The sequence below is a fragment of the Spea bombifrons genome, chromosome 2, assembly GCF_027358695.1.
Source record: "Spea bombifrons isolate aSpeBom1 chromosome 2, aSpeBom1.2.pri, whole genome shotgun sequence".
Lineage (NCBI taxonomy): Eukaryota > Metazoa > Chordata > Amphibia > Anura > Pelobatidae > Spea > Spea bombifrons.
Genome location: NC_071088.1, coordinates 37,624,253 through 37,643,064, shown reverse-complemented (window position 1 = coordinate 37,643,064; position 18,812 = coordinate 37,624,253). Strand labels below are relative to the sequence as shown.

The 18,812-nt window shown below is 36.9% G+C and overlaps 1 protein-coding gene across 4 annotated transcripts in view; it reads left to right on the top strand.

Annotated features, from left to right (window-relative positions):
• The window catches only part of TRIM33 (tripartite motif containing 33), a 61,219-nt gene that overhangs the window by 34,844 nt on the left and 7,563 nt on the right, over positions 1–18,812 (top strand). For 2 of the 4 annotated variants that reach the window (XM_053457557.1, XM_053457555.1), the window contains exons 5-13: positions 3,500–3,616; positions 4,461–4,575; positions 5,204–5,350; positions 10,673–10,790; positions 11,706–11,950; positions 12,757–12,936; positions 14,882–15,082; positions 16,836–16,968; positions 18,151–18,214. In XM_053457557.1, coding sequence (XP_053313532.1) covers positions 3,500–3,616; positions 4,461–4,575; positions 5,204–5,350; positions 10,673–10,790; positions 11,706–11,950; positions 12,757–12,936; positions 14,882–15,082; positions 16,836–16,968; positions 18,151–18,214 — 1,320 coding nt within the window. Of the gene's footprint in view, positions 1–3,499; positions 3,617–4,460; positions 4,576–5,203; positions 5,351–10,672; positions 10,791–11,705; positions 11,951–12,756; positions 12,937–14,878; positions 15,083–16,835; positions 16,969–18,150; positions 18,215–18,812 lie in introns of all 4 variants that reach the window. The other 2 variants (XM_053457556.1, XM_053457554.1) reach the window with 1 other exon arrangement.

Here is an 18,812-nt window from a genome sequence, read left to right as displayed (position 1 = left end):
TGATCCATGGCAAAAGCATCCTGTTTTCTGCATTTAAGAAAGCATTTCTGTAAGTAATCACACTATGACTAGAAAGATGTAACCGATCTATGGACACAAATATTCTGCATTTATACATTGCATCTGTCTCTGTGCCATGAACATTTTAATGCATTGCTGGGCATCCAACAAAGAGGGGACCCAGGGACTGGGTGGTGTCCTAGCGCATCATGTTGGCGCTCCTTACAGGTTTGTAAACGGGGACCCCTGTTACCAATAAAAAAATCAGATCATACATCATCTTACCAGCAATGTGAGCAACAGAATAGCATCTTACAATTTAACTATTAAGTGATTAAAGTGTTTTTCCTTGATGCAGTTGCCCGTCTTGACTATTATGCAGCTAATGAGATATTAATAGAACTCCATCTCCCATCCACAGCTGGAAAGAGAAAATAACTAATCCCATGGATCAGTTAAAGGGAGAGCTCTGTTTGTGCACTAGGACAAGGATATTCTGTGTGGACTTCCGAACGTTCACTGCTATCAAGTGCACCTTAGTTATTTAAGCTATTGCTACAAACTAGACCACTTCGCTATAGTCTTTGAAACTGATCCTTCAGACTCCTGGTGCTCCAAACAGTTGAGGCAACTTACTGGTTTATGAAATTGTAGTTATTACTGCAATGCAGCCCGTTATCTGGGTGAGGCTGATAATCCCGTTAACACAGCAGGAGGATGTTACTGACCGTTTGGATAACACAAGACCATTTAGGAAAGCAATGGTCCCGCTGGCAGAATTGAATACTTAAACGCATTCTAGAATATAGAGAATAGTTTGAAAACGTACCTAGAATGTAAGTTCCTGCGGGAACAGGGCCCTTCATTCCTCTTGTATCCGTATGGCAATTGCTCTATTGACAGTCTCTGTCTGTAACATTTTTATCTTTGTACAGCGCTGCGGAATCTGTTGGCGCTTTATAAATAAAGTATAATAATAATAACTTATTTCTCAATGAAGCTGGAAAACCGTATTTTGTCAAAATACTCAATCACTAAATATTCGGTTAGAATTCATGCGCCCCAAGTACAATCTAAGCCATTTGATTGAAATGAGCTGAACATTTATTTTTTGTCTTCTCCAGCCGCATGTCTTGCTGTATGCAGCTTGGCTTCTTCATGTTTTGCACCCACAATACTGTTTTTTAACGGCGGGGTCATGCCTGGTTTCCCCTCCCAGAATTTAATTCAGAAGACTGTATTTGCAGCCTAATGACACAAGGGTTCAGTGAATGAGACCTTTAAGCCAAGACCACTGGGGAGGCTGTCAAATCTAGTTCATGACTACAACATTCCAATATGGAAGAGAACTCAACCCTTACCGTACAATCTACATTTAATAAAGGATTGAAAATATGATATTGTTTCATTATTTAAACATTAATTTATATATTCTACAGGAAAAAAATCTAACCAGATGATTTGGGTCCGTAAAAACAATCGGCACAAATTGTGTTATTGAGTATTTTGTGATTTTAAGTTACTATATGCCCAATTGTCTTTCAAAGCAAATATACCAGTTGAGTAATAAATTAATTTCCATGTAGCCACTATAACAGAATGTGTCTGGTGTGGAACGGTTATAGAAGCAGATGTATTCTTTGACTAATAGGTTCTGCTGCCCTTTCACAAATGATGTATGGTGTGTGTTTCTTGTGCCCGCAGTAATCTTTCAAACTTGGCAGCGCAACGGGTGCGTTGTGGCAAGGGTTTTTAAGGAAGCCGGCCAGTATAGACAGCAGGCCTGAACTAAAGATCATCACTTTCAATCATTTCTGTTAAACCAAAGCACTTTTTTCAGTAACAATACGCTCTCTTAATCACAGTTTACCAGTGGAAATGCGGCATCAATATATGGTATTAGTAACACATCTTTAATACTTACTCATATTAGTCAACGCATAATGTGTCCTGCATTTAATATGGGAGCCAATTAAAAAAAAAATAAAATACACCACTACTTGCATCGCGTTTTCAGTATTATCAACTGTGCATAAATCAAAGAATTGTGGATTTGCTTTTAATCCTAAACTTGGAATTCGCTTCATAGCAGTTCTGCTTCAATCTATAATTCAAAATATCTTCAGGGATTATGTTTAAAAAGATCCCTCCACATTAAATAATCATTCTTTATAAATATGGCTTTTATATATAAAATCACAATGTTTTAGGAATATGTACAATTTTTTTTTTATTTATAACCCATTGCTTTTATGGCAATACTAAAATATTAACTTTTTATGTCAACAAACTTGAGTTTACCACCAAACACTCGGGTTGCTTTATACTGGAGGGGTCTGCGCTACTTTCAAACCGATGTTTCTTATAAATGTCATAACTTCCTTGTTTATAAATAGTATGTATGCTTCATGTTATCCTGTATATGACAAAAGAGGGTGTATTCGGATGCGCCAAAAGCGCATATGGGTCGTTCTGTATATGTATGTGTTTGTACATGAAATAAAATGGAACAGTCATGCTTGATTTATGAATCTGTCCTTAATAGATTCGCTATACTTAAGCTCCTTCCCTTTGTTGTCGTTGGCACCATTGTCTGTGACGAGCATCGGTTCTATGGCACTGCTGGGTTCAGTCCAGGATCCAACTGCCTGTGGAAATGAACTGGGTGTGTGACCAAGCAAAACAGGACTTACAGGGTTCGACAAACAAACCGCGTGACTTAAAAGGCAGCCGGGCTTGGGCAAACAAGCCGTGCTTCTCATGGATACGCTACATATGGTACAAAATGACTATTACAGATGTGCGCTCACTTTGTTGTCTTTGTACAATACAAGGGATGTTGGCCGACGCTCTGAAAGATGCTCAAGAATGCATGAAAGTATTTTGAAAACCATTTTTAGTGATGCGCGAAGCCTTGTTGTTTTTAAAGGCTGCTCAAGGGTTAGTAGAGAAGCTTAGAAGTAAAAAGCTGTAACTGAAGTTCAAACCAAGGCTGAATTCTGGATCCATAACAGTTTGGCTTTTAAATTGTAAAAAAGAGAAAATGGTTCTGCACTCAACTCCCAGGAAGCTGGGTGCTAGCAGGAAAAAAGGGACAGCATAAACCCTCTTGAAGCACACAAACAAAAGGAATCCCAGCACTCCAAACAGCTTCCAGTCTCTAGGACACTTTATTAAGCGACAGCAAACAAAAGCAACGTTTCAGCCAAACAGGGCCTTTGTCAAGCTCAAAGGCCCTGTTTGGCCGAAACGTTGCTTTTGTTTGCTGTCGCTTAATAAAGTGTCCTAGAGACTGGAAGCAGTTTGGAGTGCTGAGATTCCTTTTCTTTGTTTGTGTAGCTTCTAAATTGTGGCTGCCTCTGTCTGTTGAATGGATGGCTAATAATATTAATGCCAATAAGACAGTAGAAAATGTACTGCTAGTGTTCATAGAAATAAAATATCATTTAAGTTGAGATTTCTTTCCTTCACAAAGTTAACCACTGTATGTGTTTTCCAGGTACCAGTTTTTGGAGGAGGCATTTCAGAATCAAAAAGGAGCTATTGAAAACTTACTTGCCAAGCTCTTGGAAAAGAAGAATTATGTAAATTTTGCTGCTACTCAGGTCCAAAACAGGTAGTTATAATTCGTTGTTTAGTTTTACCGTTGCATTCTGTTTGAAATTGTTAACCTTGCCAATATACTTAATTTACCGGTATCATTAATATCAGAGCTTCAGGTAAATGCATTAAGAAAACCAAGTGTGTATTTTACATATAAATATGCAGAAGCCTGGACACGGGATTTATGAGAACATGCCCCTGACCGTTCAGTAGATAAATAAATGAAACTTCCCTAAAACAGAGCACGGGAGATAGGCTGCGTTTATCGAAGTTCTCTGTATAACAATGTGATGTCGGGTAGTAGTGCATTGATAATTTTGACTGTGTAAAAAATGCTATTATACTATATCTTGTAGCACCGTAAAGAAAAATATTTAGCTTCTTACATTTTACTCTATTTTACTTTTCTTGCTGACCAGGAGCCCATTATTGTAAGTGATCTTGTCTAAATTAGCCGTCATCCCCCCTGCTCACAAGCCGTCGCTCTTTCTTGTAGTAGATGATGTTCGGTCTTCTCCCAATCAGCCTTCGTTGGTCCTATTGGAGGCCAACTAGTAAATCTAAATGTAGTGAGTTTAAATGTTTGGCGGAGGATAATGCCTGACATACAAATGTCAAAACTTTCAAGGACATGGCATAGGTACAGGCAAATTTGTTTTTCCATTAGGATATAAATTTGTTTAAAAAAATAAAATGGACGTGCATTAAACCTGATCTGTTGACTGCAATGGTGTGTGTGTGTGTCTATATACATATGTATGTGTATATAATGTGTGCGTGTCTATATGTATATACAATACACACATATGCTCAGAACGCATAAATGAGTTAATCTTATTATTTCTCTTGCTCTACAGGATAAAAGAAGTAAATGAAACTAATAAGAGAGTGGAACAGGAAATTAAAGTGGCTATTTTCACGTTAATAAATGAAATTAATAAGAAGGGCAAATCACTCCTTCAGCAATTGGAGGTAAGATAAATGTTTGCCTTTTTGACCTTTAGTTAATGTATTATTAATGTATCTTTTATGTAAGATAAATTAAAATTATTCCATGATACTGAAACATATTACTAATCAAATCTGGTATGGGCGATACAACCTGTATGCTTCTTGGCACAGTTGATCTATAGTTGGGTTTGACTTTCTTTGATTAGATGTAATCGCCAGGGTACAAAGACTGCCCGCAACATGGTGTGTTTAGATGTTCAGATCGAACAAAAACAGGATTCCACCACTAGAGTACATTTATAGAATTCCTTATCCTCCCACTCAGGTTTTACATGCCGATAACTCATTATTCCTTCTGATGCCAGCCAAAATTCACAAAGCTACATATTATGTATATTTCATGGTGAGCAACAAGTGACAATAGCATGTAAAAATGCACCTGTCATTCTCAGAATTACTTGCTTAGGTCACAGATGTCCCTATCCAGCACTGGGAGAGCTAACAAGATCGGGTGTGAGAAATATGGTTCATATGTTACATAAAAGAATTCTAGAATTTAAAAGATTAAATGAACATTCCAAATGGACAGCCATGTTTGACCTTATAGATGAGTAACCCCACCACTTTAACGTGCTTTGTTTCCCTTTAGAGTGTTACAAAAGAACGTCAAATGAAGCTTGTACAGCAACAGAACGACATCACGGGTCTGTCACGGCAGGTGAAGCATGTCATGAACTTCACAAACTGGGCTATTGCAAGTGGCAGCAGCACAGCGTTACTATACAGCAAACGCCTGGTATGTCTTGGTCTATTGATTACTACGGTGCTGCATTGCGTTGTCCTCTGTTATAAGTAAGGACTTTAGTAGGAATGGATATAGCTGGATTTTTTTAGCTTTAAACAGTTTGTGCACATGGTGGCTTAAAGGAGAATGGCCACCAAAATATTTTGTGTTAAGTATAAAATAAAAATAATATGCTATATCACGTGTACGTGAATGAAATAAAAATGGTGAAAAATAATAAAAATAATATACTTCCCAAAAAAGCACTCTTCCTTAGGGTGCGAATATGAAGATATACAGATGATTGGGGCGCAGGTACATATAGGGAAGAAAACAAATATATATAGTGTAAATTGTATAACAACTGAAAAGTGTGTGAAGATATGAATGCACTCACAAACAAAAATAAATGCTTCAGGCCTCTCAAATGTTGTTAAAAGTGAAATCTTTAATTGATCTTCATGTAAGATCTAGAAAATAAAACTGAACATAGTGCAGTATCTCAGTAAAAACGAAATTACTTCTTTAGATTGCACTCACAGTTCATCCATGCACGGAGTGCATTTAAAAACGAATGGAGTCCACCGGGGGGGGGAGAAGTCCCGTGTGGTCTTTTCCTCGTAGGTAAAAAAATAATAAATAATAAATCCGCTGTGGGGGTTCCGTGTAGTCCTTCTGACGCGTTTCGCCGTGAAGATGAAGATCAATTAAAGATTTCACTTTTTTGAGAGGCCTGAAGCATTCTGTTTGTTTGTGAGTGCATTCATATCTTCACACACTTTTCAGTTGTTATACGATTTACACTATATATATTTGTTTTCTTCCCTATATGTACCTGCGCCCCAATCATTGTGTTAAGTATTTTGCTGTTTTTTTTTTCTTCGTTTTATATATATATATATATATATATGTATAATATTTTTATTTTTTTTGTCTCTGCAAAATACAACATTTTTAGACAGCTATTAGTCTTTTGATGTCTTTCAAATGTGTAACACCCTGGCTCATTGTCAGACTTCCTTGGCCCTTCTTAGGGCCTAGCCTAATCAAGCTGAAACCAACTGCCATAAAGAATCTACTTGGCCTGGCTCTTGAGCAAAGAAACTCATCCAAAAAGATCACTTGATTTACAACAAAGGTCTGCAGAAAGTTTATTGGAGTAACATTGAATAAAACCATGTTTTTTGGCAATGCCAGTCTACATTAATACATACAACACTGTATTTGATGCTCACGGGGAAAGAGATTTTTCCATGGGATGTCCCCTTCAGGGACAGGGAATTCATTAGACGATATTAGTTGTGTCATATCCAGACAGGCCTCAACTTCCATGAGGTAATTTTTTACAAAAAACTGATCAGCAAACAAAATTAAATGAAATCGGTTGTGAAAAGTGACATTTTCCCTTTAAAACACAGCATGTATGTGAGTTATTACCTGATTGTGTGCTGTTTTGTCAAGGTGATTTCTGGGAAAAGAGCCAGATGTGAATATTACTTAATGAATAAGTAAATATGTTTATTGCTGCCCATGTGTTTTCTTTTATCTGCATCCCATTTCCACTAATTGAAGAACATTGAACAGATACTTTCATTCCATGTGGAAATTATGAATGCCATTTGGTTTGTTTTTACTTGCTTCTTAACTTTAGAAACAATCTTTATAGACGTCGACAACCATTTTAAGCAGAATTTTTTTTTCATTAAAATTTTGGTGAAAGCTAAATTTGCAGCTTGTGAAAAAATGGCAACAGATGGTCTCAGAAAGATTATTCCCTCATCCTGTTACAAATGCAGATTTAAAACGGGGAAGAAAACCCACAAAACTGAAATATATACTCTCTTGAAGTTATTTCATTTTCCTTCATGTCAAGTTTAGTTTTTTTGATTATATTAAATTCTTTCACAGGACCATTCATAGTAATAGTGCAGCTATTTGTATAAAATTTTATAAAGTATTGTAGATGAGATTGAGTGAATTTAAGGCAGTTTCACATTGTTTGGCAATACATGTGCAAGAAATGGGTGAATTTCATTACAGTTTGATTTCGTTTGCTTGTTAAAATGTAGAAATATTCATAAGGAAAAACTTGTAATGCCCAGCTGCACAACACATATACAAGAAAACCAGCATGGTGTTGGGTCTCTGGGATCTGTTGCCTATGCATGTCAAAAATTAGGAACAACACATGGCCCCGTTTCACCTCTATATCCCCCCATATCGAGTACATATTATTAAAGACTGTCTCTGTGCTAAACCATTTCCATCCTACAGCTTATGCACGGTGTTATATCTCACAAGACAAACTTGAATTTAGACTGGTCACCTGTTGGGAAAACGGTTCAAATATAGTAATGTTGGAGCCGCTTATTCTCCTAACGCCTTAATCCAACCAAGAACATCTTCACTATCTTACATGGTACTGTAAGGGTGTCATTGGCTGTTCAAACCTAGATATGTTAGGTTAACAAGCTTTTATTAACAATGCATAACCTCTAAGATACTCAGTAGACTGTGTTCTCGGTAAGGTTTAGTGTCCTACCACCCAGCTAGCAGTTAAACAGAGTATGTAGAAGTACGGGTTCTCTTTGTTGAATATAAATTAAAAATGTTGTTTAAAGAAACTGGCTTACATTCTCATTCTCCTCCTCTGCCAGGATCCCTTCTAAACACATTCAGTCTCTTATCGTTTAAAAATGAGGGCTTCATGAGTAACATATAGCATACATAAAATGATACTCTGGTAACAGCACATGCATAGCCAACCCTGCTTTTTATGATGCCACATACCGGAAAGTGAGTGGAAAATGAAAATGAGTGGCTCTGTCTTTCCCCAAATACTACATTTTGCATCTCCAGTACACGTGTGATGAATTTTGCAGAATAAGATAAGCTGTATTTTATTAAATATGCATTATACGTATCCTATGACACCAGCCATCTTCCTGTCTCAGAATCTAAATGATTATTCCTCATTAAATTCTGGCCACTATTAAGTTTTTTTAGTTTTTTTTTAAAGCTTTTGTAATGGTGGGGGGAGGGTGAGAAGCGACATCTAATTAGGTAATGCTACCTGTGCTACTTTATTAAATGTCTAATCTCTTAATTCAGTGATAATTGCCTTGCTTTTCTGTAGTACAAAAACATTTCACTATGCTTAGTTTTTGGGTAGAGCTGTTAACATCTCATTACTAAATATTGATTTTTACGGTGAGGTTTATTGCTTTTGTCCTAAAAACAAAATGTTGGTTCTATAAAAATAAAGGTATCGCCACAGCCCACAGGTTGTAAAATCCTAAATGTTCTGAATCTGGCAGATAAACCTTGATCTGAGGCAAAAATAATAGTAATGCATCTTTTACCATATCCAGTGCTTGTTTATGCCCTTCATTAAGTCTAGTCACAAGACCTATGATCTGAATCAGTAATAAGCATTTAGTTCCCTAATTTTGTTCCAGTGTCAGGGTAATGTAAGTGTCCATCCTAATTTCATTTTATGTGGTTTACATTGCCCTTAGAACCATAGGGATTAATCTTTGATCGTTTTCTAGCAAACTGGAAAAACTATTTTATTGCGGCTCTTATGACTGTGCTTGGAGTTATTGGACTGCTGAAATTTGAATTAGCTTAGAAAATGTTTTTTTTTCTTGGGCCATCTAGCACCTTTGTCACTTTAGAGAAAAGTATGGACAAAGTCCCCAAGCCCTACAGAACAGTCTTCAACACACTTGATAATCTTGATTTAATGATATGTATTTTACGTGTTATGTATTTTCTTTTTGTTTTACATGAAAAAGTATACTGCATTGTTTTAGAATTTTTACTTGCTACGGAACATTAGCTTCTACCTGAGTTAATTATCCCAAACTCCAGGACATGTGGGCTTTAGACAATAAACAAACATTTCACTATCTTCAGTGATAAACAGCATTTCTGTAATTGAGGAACTATATCTACAAGCACTCACCATTCTCTTCTGGGGCTATATCAATTTATTTGGTAATTCCCTCTTATACTCACAACCAAGTTCTAAATATTCTGTTAAAGTAGGGGGCTGGCTTTGATGCCCCTCGGAGGAAGGAAGACTTACTTCACTTGTCTATAGTTCCCCAATGTGCCCGTTTCCTAGATATAAAGGTTTATTAGGTTTTGCTGTAGTGGCGCAGATATAGGAGCTGTGAAACAAGAGAGTAATTGTTCCACGCTTGGTGGGCATGTCCAAAATGAACTCAACTTTGCACAGATGTTTACATTTTTGTCCAAGCTACTACAGCTGCCACATCAATTACCAGCGATGGCTTTCCTGAGAATGCTGCCAAGCGCGATCCTCTGCCAATTCAATGGGCTGTATGCTATCGGCAAACGTTCCTATCTTTAGAAAGTGGAAATAAACCTGTTCCTCTTAAATAAGAGAAGTTATTAGACGTCTTAATATACATGCAGTTTATGGAACTCCTAATTCGTTCAATTTGCCAACACTGAGGCACAATACAACTACAATGCCCCACATTGTAGCTACCTTTATACTGGACTCTTCTACTATGGCAGTTCCTCTAGAATATCTTTTCAGGTTGATATTATTTGGCATGATGTGAGTCCTGCAGGCTATTGCAGTTGTATAAATGTTTAATACCTCGTAGCTTTTCTGTTCCTATGTGTTCCATACAAATGAGATGGCACAACCCAGCCTTTGATGTAATACAGTTACATCCATAAAGGTATACTACTTGTTCTGAGACGAGGCTTTATTCTGTGAAGGCAGAAATTTTGTGTGCCCATTGCCGTGATATCTTTGTAGTGCTTGAGCTCTGTGCCTGGTGGTTCTGAATAGCGTCATCTCACAGCTGTAACATTCGGAATACATAATATGCCAGCTGTATTTCGGTGCAGGTCAGTTTCCTCCCTTGGGAGAAGCTTAGAATATGTGGCCTGTGGAAGTGTGTTTCTCTGACACTACCAGAATAGTTCTTCAAGTGAGATGTGCTTTTCAACATCTACAGACCTTCTTTTGCCAGAGTTACACATGATTAGTATCTTAATGAGAAGCTTTCAATAGATCACAAGAAACCTTGTTGAGATAAAATTCTCCCCTCCTCCAATTGTTTTCCCTATTTTTATAGTTCTGCGTAATTTGTTACATTTTTTGGTACCCATTAATGCTTCTTACTAGTTAAAAGGAGCTGCGGAAACTGTTGGCGCTATATAAATAAAAGATAATAATAATATACGATATTGCATGTCTGACAATAGCCCTGGTGTTGAAACAATAATGAAAAGTGCTGCTCATTCTTGTACTTCTGCCGTAATATATTTAACAGTTTCTTGTCCTTTCAGATTACTTTCCAGTTACGTCACATCTTAAAGGCAAGGTGTGATCCTGTCCCAGCTGCCAATGGAGCAATAAGATTTCATTGCGACCCAACATTCTGGGCAAAGAATGTAGTTAATTTAGGTAAGTGTTCGGCATGGACACCCCCCATGATGTTAGTGGTCTTAAATTGGATTTATTGTGTATACTTTGGATCATTGGGAAACTATTATTGTAACTACAAAAATGTACTCTTGGAATAGTTTCAAGAACTGTGTTTTTACAACAATAATTTCAACATCTGCTTTGAGATTTCAACAATATCTGCCTTACAAGATATGTTGATGTAGCCAGTTTTAAAACAATTGTTCTGATATATAGCGTATCCTTTAATTTTTAAATATCTTAATATTTATTCTATTTAAATATATTAGGTTTGAGTTTACAGATGAAAACTGCTTTTTTTTCCCCTATTGAGAAAATTGAAAATTATCTGGAATTTGGATGCCTTAGTGTTAGCATAATTTATTATTAACCACAAGTATTCTAAACTACTTAGAAACTATTTCGAATTCTAAATGTATTTGTATTAAAATGCAAGTAGTGTTAACTAATATTTGTGCAAAAGTTGTTGTAGACATAAAGGACAGAGAGGTTTCTCCACACTAGTACTGAAACCAGTAGAAACCACTCATCTGTAGCTCATGGATGTTGATGAATTATCTGTTTATACTGTGGATCTTAGCAGAGTAACCCCTTAGAGGCAAAATTTAAACATGAAATCCATAGCATTACATTTAACGCTATTTCAATTGCTTTTGATTTCAGCATGTAAATGACCATTTCTAATTTAACCCTATTTCAGTAATGCTTCTGTATTGTTTGCAAAATACCCCAATAGCACCATTGTCCTTAATTCTAGGTTTCCTGACAAGTTTGTTCCATACTATTAGTGGTTGGCAAACGCTTTCTTCGTTTTTCTATATAGACAGAGTTGTACGGTGCACTGATATGCTTTTGTTTATTTTCCGTGTTGAGTTTACATTTTGTTCTTTTCAGGTAATCTCGTGGTGGAAAATAAGCCAACTACGGGTTATACTCCCAATGTTGTGGTTGGTCAGGTTCCTCAGGGCTCCAACCATGTAAACAAAGCTCCTGCACAAATTAACCTAGCACAACTCCGACTCCAGCATATGCAACAGCAGGTGTACGCTCAGAAACACCAGCAGCTCCAGCAAATGAGAATGGCTCAGCCACCTGGACAGCACCAGAGACCATCTGCCCCTCAAGTAATGCATCAGCAGGCAAGTACTATACAAAGATCCCAAGTTATTTCAGCAGGTACTAAAACTGAGGCACACACCCTCAAAATAGAACAGGATCAACAAAATACATAGATAACAAAAAGTACCTTAGATAAAGGACCCTGTTGGAGACACAGATATGGAAATTAAAGACCCCAACCCTTGACAAACCAAACTTAGGTAACTTTTTTTTAAACAAAATGGAAACTTGCGGAGGAGCGTCATGGCCAATGAGATTAATTTTTGTTGTATCGAGCATTTTTACTTTAGAGTGTTTTTTTAAGACTATTTTTATAATGTCATCCATTTAGTCCTTTTTATATTTTCCATTTATTTAAAAAAACATTTTGCTAGCTGTTATAAAGCTGAGTTGATGCCAGTTAAAATAACTTTCTCTTTTGAGTGTTTTAAGTGGTGGATGGCTCATTACCCGGACATTTTCCCTGCCAAAGACTAAGCGAATAAATGCATTACGTTTTTATATTGACATAACTAAAATAATTTGAGTGATATAAGCTCAGATTAGTGTGGGCATCTCTAACATGCATGTAATAGCTACGAAGGTTTTGCATATGCCTGCTGATCTAGGTACAGCTGTGACTACAGCTATTTTAGCGTTAGATCTCATCGCTGCAAAAGAGGAAAAAAACGGCCCTTTGGAATAAATCCACACGGCACAGAGCCGTTTTTTTTTTCGCCCACCATAAGCATACAGAAACATGAATGTTCATTATTTTGTGAGAGCATTTGTGTGACGTGTCGTGCTTTCCTTGTGCTGTAATAACATTATGTCATGTTTGTTGCAGCCACCACGGTTAATCAGCATGCAGGCAATGCAAAGGAATAATATAAACTGTGTGCCCTTCCAAGCGCATCAAATGAGGATGGCACAGAATGCCGCGCAGAATGCTGCCCGTATGCCCAACGTCTCCCGTCACAATGGACCTCCTCAGTACGCCATGATGCAGCCTCACCTCCAAAGACAAGTAAGCTGTCCCATATGCTATTTCTACCATTTATCACACCATATTCCACAAAAGGAATGGCTGCTCCGTGAGTAAGTGAATAGTAACAGCAATAGCCCAATGCTCATCAACACCTAGCTTGCGTTACAGCCAAAGGTTTTAGGACATTTACATTTAATTCTTTCACGTATTTTGTCAGATTCACGACCCAGCATGGTGATATGTTAAGGTTAATAGGTTAAGGTGCTTAATGAGGTCTTTTTGTTTGTTGTTTTTGTTGCTTTTCTTGAAATGGATTAAATGAGCGGGATATAAAGTGCCCTTGATTTAGATACTGTACCTGGAAATGCATTACCTGGAGTACAGACTCGTAGATTTTCTGTTCAGAACAGTGGGCATTGTAGCACACGCTTATGAGTCGGTTGTTTTTGTGAAGTTCTAATGTTAAAATATAATCTTAGACTTGGCTTAGAAACCTTTTCTAACATGCTCTCAGTGGTAGTGCTATGCACACGCCAGTATCCTGCTAGTATATTTTAATGTAACTTATTTTAACACGGGCAAGGCTTTAAATTGACTATCTGTTTATTTTAATGATGGTTATATTAATGTAGAGGTTTCTGCCAAGCAAAAGTTTTAATTAAATCATTTTGCACGGAAATGAACATATTAATGGTTTGGAGCACAAATTACTTATTTTCTACATTGTAAAATGCTATGCTGGACAATTGAAATCACCATTGCCGTTATATTAGGTTAGCTATCGGTAATTAAGAGGTCTTGAAATGGGTGTAAAGCATGTCTTCGTTACTCATGTAAAATATGTTTATAGAAAGTGGTAGAGGGGTTGGTTTTTATCCTTTTGATTTCACGAGGTTCTGATGGTATCTTACACTGGCTGATGAACAAGGCATTGGTGCTTTGATATTCCCTACAATATACATATATTATATATAGGTATATACATAGTACATAGAAGTGTACATATGTGTGAGTGTGTGTGTATATATATATATAATTACACATTTTATCCTGAAGGAAAGCATTGGTTTTGAATACAATTCCTTAAGCGCCCTATTTTAGAAACAAAGTTGACAGTGTTGACAGTTAAGTGGGGGATCCTTATGGAAAATGTGTGCTGCAGGGCTGCCCAGCATGATATGCATTATATATGCATCCTCGGTTGAAGGAACCATCTGGCCATGTTCCTGATGGGAACATATGGGGGGGGTATTGAAGCATGTTCTTTTGTTTTTTTAGCTTTTCATTTTCCTCTTTGTAGCATGAATTGCCTTTTTTTTCCTTATATTATTGCTGCTGTTATAAGATAGCTGAGGCACCATGTATGAACATTGAACATTCCTGTTACCTGGTGGGAAGAGCAGATCTCGACAAAATCATGCCAGCCATGTGGAAAAGGCTGCTGCCATAGACAACTTTCATCTGTGCTACTATAAGAAATTTATTATGGATCGTTAGTGGCCATCTTATTTAGATTGGGAGCACTAATGTGCAGGTGCCTGTGGTCTATGTATGATTTGCGTTAAGGGTTTGGCATCTGGAAATTCTGGAATTCCCTTTGTGCCCTGTGGGAAAGGGTGTAGGGAAAAGGGCATGACCCCAGAGTGTTGTGATTATCTGGACTGTTGTGGTAAGGTGTCCAAGATGCAATGCCAACTCTCCAGGGGTTAATGGCTTGACCCAATGAATACCCAATTTGCTTCTTTCTAGGGTTCTTGCTTGAGTTAACTTTAGTGAATCATCTCTCTGTAAAAGCATTTTCAATTTTTGTTCAGAAAACCTAACTTTGCAAAGATACTGATTTGTTAGCATGTACTTTTTTCCTCATATGCCTGATATAAGTGCTTATGTGGACCGGAGACTGTATTACAAGTGTGGGTATGTTTGCATGCTTTCATGATGTTAACAAGCATATTACTGACTGTGTCCCCCTGTCTTCCAGCAGCATTCTAACCCCGGCCATGCTGGGCCTTTTCCAGTTGTTTCGATCCACAACAATACCATAAATCCGACCAGCCCTACCACAGCAACCATGGCAAATGCAAACAGAGGTCCAACCAGCCCATCAGTTACATCGATAGAACTAATTCCATCTGTAACAAACCCAGAGAACCTTCCCTCACTCCCAGACATCCCTCCCATCCAGGTCGGTACCCAAATACAAACGGCATGTGTTATTACATTCTTGCATTTTTTATTTATTTTTTTTAAGTTGTACTAACTTTTTATGTAGCTTTTGTTATTTTACTTATTGCTTGACCCTTTCTGGTTTATTACGTGCGACTCTCTAGGTTTAGAAGAGCTTTAGAAAATGAATCCTTTAATAAGTCTTGGTTATTGGGCGCTAAATTATGAATGATTAAAAATAAAACTGCCTAAGTTTTATATTATAATTTCATTTTTAGAAAACATTTAAAAAGTATGCATAAAGCTTTCAGGTTTTCTCAATCTACTGGATGAATTTAATAAATCCTTATCCTAAAGCATTGTGGTAATGCGCCTAATACCCAGACCTTAATCTCTCGGTGGAATAATGCGGTATTAGCGGTATCATAGGAATGGAGGTAACAAGACATGATTAAAGTGTTCAATCATCAGATGAAATAGGTTCTGGTGTACTAATAATACAATAAAATACCTTTCTTTGTTGCTTCCATCTATTATAACACATCACACTTTTGTCTTCACTCACTCTACTGGTTTCTCCTAAAATGTTTCCTTAAATGTGATCGCTTCTAAGTGGTTCGCCATATGGCTGGTTCAGAAAAATGTTTTGTGTCCCCACCCTTATGAAGTGTTTAAATTACTATGTACCTTAAGGTACACCCTTTGTGCAAACATGGAAGCCACACCTAGAGTTCTGTCTGTGCATGCACGGTGAGATATATAGACAGATATAATGCTCTAAGGGACTTCATAAGATAACAAAAGGTATTTTAATAGGATTGTTATTTAAGAAAGCTCACGGATTTAACTGCATTATATATGTCTGTCTCAGCTCCTCTTCCAAGAGGAACCGTGAGTGTGCAGTGAAACCAAGAGATCATCTATTCTGCAAGCCCCCCTACACAAGAAATATCTGCCTTATATCATTGTTTATTACATGGGTCATACACTTTTGAGTTTGTTCAATCCATAGAAACTTTAGTCTGCTAATCTCAGTCTTTTTCCTGCTGCAAACTCATAGATGGAGTAGTGCTATTGACCAAAGGCATTGGAGAAGACTATTGTAATAAAAAAACATTCAACTTACAGACTTAGACCTACATATAAGTGGCTGCATGTTAATATTTGATTTTTATATTTATTTATATATTTGGAGTCTACTGCATGACATTACAGTCTTGCAGCTAATCAAAAGTTGATACCAACATTCAAGTTGTTACTTGTTCTGATATCACTAAAGCTTTTCTGGGAACACCCCCTCTTCTCGAGAGTTTGTCTGGGGGGGGCTTCCTATTGGCCACTGATTTTAACATCGGTGAAAAGGTTGTATAAACCTTAGCAATAAACCAGCTTGAGGTAGATGTGGTATAATAACATTTAATTTCCTATTAATTACCATGAATTCCATGCCTGATATGTTAGTGTTCCCAAGGAACTGTTTTGTTCTTTTAACTAGAATTAACTCCATTCTGTATTGTATAGCAGTTTTTTCAGAAAGTATCAGGCACAGTTGTCTAAGTTTTTAATGTTGTTTTTAACATTGATCAATTCTTATTTAATCATGGATGTAATGTTTGAAGTCTGTTCATAAAAAAAAAAAAAAAAAATATCTTGCAAATGTATAAAGTCCATGAATTTACTGTTAACTAGCTATATTTAGCTTTTCTGTCATCTGTCTAGATCGGTAGTTAAAGTACCGTCTGCTCACTTATTTTTATTTTCTTGTCTCTTAGCTGGAAGATGCTGGTTCTAGTAATTTAGACAATATTTTAAGTAGATACATTTCAGTTGGGCATCAGCTCCCCCAACCAACAAGCACTATGAACCCTTCACCGGGACCTTCTTCTATGTCACCTGGGTCAACAGGTAGGTGGCATTGAAAAACAAAATGTTTTCTGATGGGGGAAATTGCATTTAAATTCTTTTCTTTTGTTTGTTATGCATTTGCTGTTGGATCCCTCACATGATATTGTTGACTTTAAAACAAGTAATTTATGGTAATGGTTAATATTTTTCAGGTAGTCATGACTACCTTGTTTCTTTCCACTGGGTCAGGGCATCTGTAAGTGCTGTAAATAAAGGCATTTTTTTGCATAAGCCTATTTCTTTGCAATTGGGTTGTTTTGGGGTCACGTAATGTTGTGTGCAGCAGTTGTAGTGAAGAAGCTCCTCGCTGCTCTATGTAAAATGTGCCCAGTTATGCATATGTTTGTATTTTCCCTTATCAAGAGGACATTCTCTCTTATTGCTGCCGCTTCATTTTAGTGCCAAATGTTTGTGTCCTAAACTAAAGGATGTAGTTTACGGTCTCAAGGGGTGATGGGTACTGTTTCTGAGAATTGTATGGGGAGCAGCAGCAATTGGTCATTGCAATAATGTAACAGGCTGTTTTAAAATACTGAAGTTGATATTCTTTCCACATGGAGGAAAGAATTTGCAATTTTAACATTTAAAAAAAAAACGGGGGGGGGGGTATAATTTGGACCATTTGGCTCCACTGTCAAGCTTAACAGTTATACTTTGTGACATTTCTTTCTCCTTATTCTGTAGTAATATTTGAATTGTCCTACTTCTGTCTAAACCAGCACAGGCCACTGAATTAAGATCTCTTTATGTACCTAACGCTAACCGACAGTGATATATTCTGTAATTTGCTAAAGGTCATTATACGGTAGAGTGCGAGAGGACAGGGTACTGGGAATAGTATTGAACTGGAGGGAAAGTAATTGGCCCTATTACAAAAATGGAAGCCACCTACTATTATTTTTTTATTATTATTATAGTGCTTGTTAGGTTTGTGCACATAATAATTGGGTATAGTATGTTGGATCCCCTTTGAGTTTTGTTCAAGCTTATCTCCAAAGTCTCCTAGCTAAATCTCCGGCTGTATTTGGTGCATTACAAAAGCCAACCAATTATGTATGGACTATATTCTATGACAATATATGACAATATCCATGTCAAGCAATGTACATCCGTTCTATAAATAATCTTCTGTGTAAGTCCACATGGACACTAAAAAAACAGCTGTCTTGTTTTGACTCTCAGGCATGGCCAACTCTCATACTCCTGTGAGGCCGCCCAGTACGTCCAGCACAGGAAGCAGAGGAAGGTGGGTAATCAATATAAATTTATAGTTATGTATTTCTGGTCATCTGGTAAAGTACTTCTACCCAATTGGATATTTTGTATACTTGTGTAACTGTTATGTTGCCCAGTGTCTCTGCTATATAGGTCATTTGCAAAGTTTGAAAATGCTGTAAATAACTGTTTCTTTATATTAGCAAAATGTCTGTGAGTTATTCACATTCGTTGCAAAGATGGATACATATGCAGTCCTTTCTTAAGAAATCAGTTTTTTAGCATCCTCCATAATACCGTCTTGTGTTAAATTGAACATGATATCCAGCAGAAGAACATCACTTGTCCCTATGTGGGTAGTCCCCATTAAAGATGTTAGGCTTTAGTATTTTGTAGATTATGTTTGTAATTTTTAAATCAAGTCAACTTGACAACCTCCAAGTGTCCAAACGCCATTGCTCTAATATTCTAAAGTATTCTAGTAAGGGGTTTATGGAAGCATGTGTGCAATGGATGTATCTGTCTTCAAAATATCAGGTTGACCTAAGTATGTAAATTCTAGTTTAGGTTTAAAGACTTTCTTAGGCTATACAATATACAATAAACACCATACTGTTTACAAACCATTG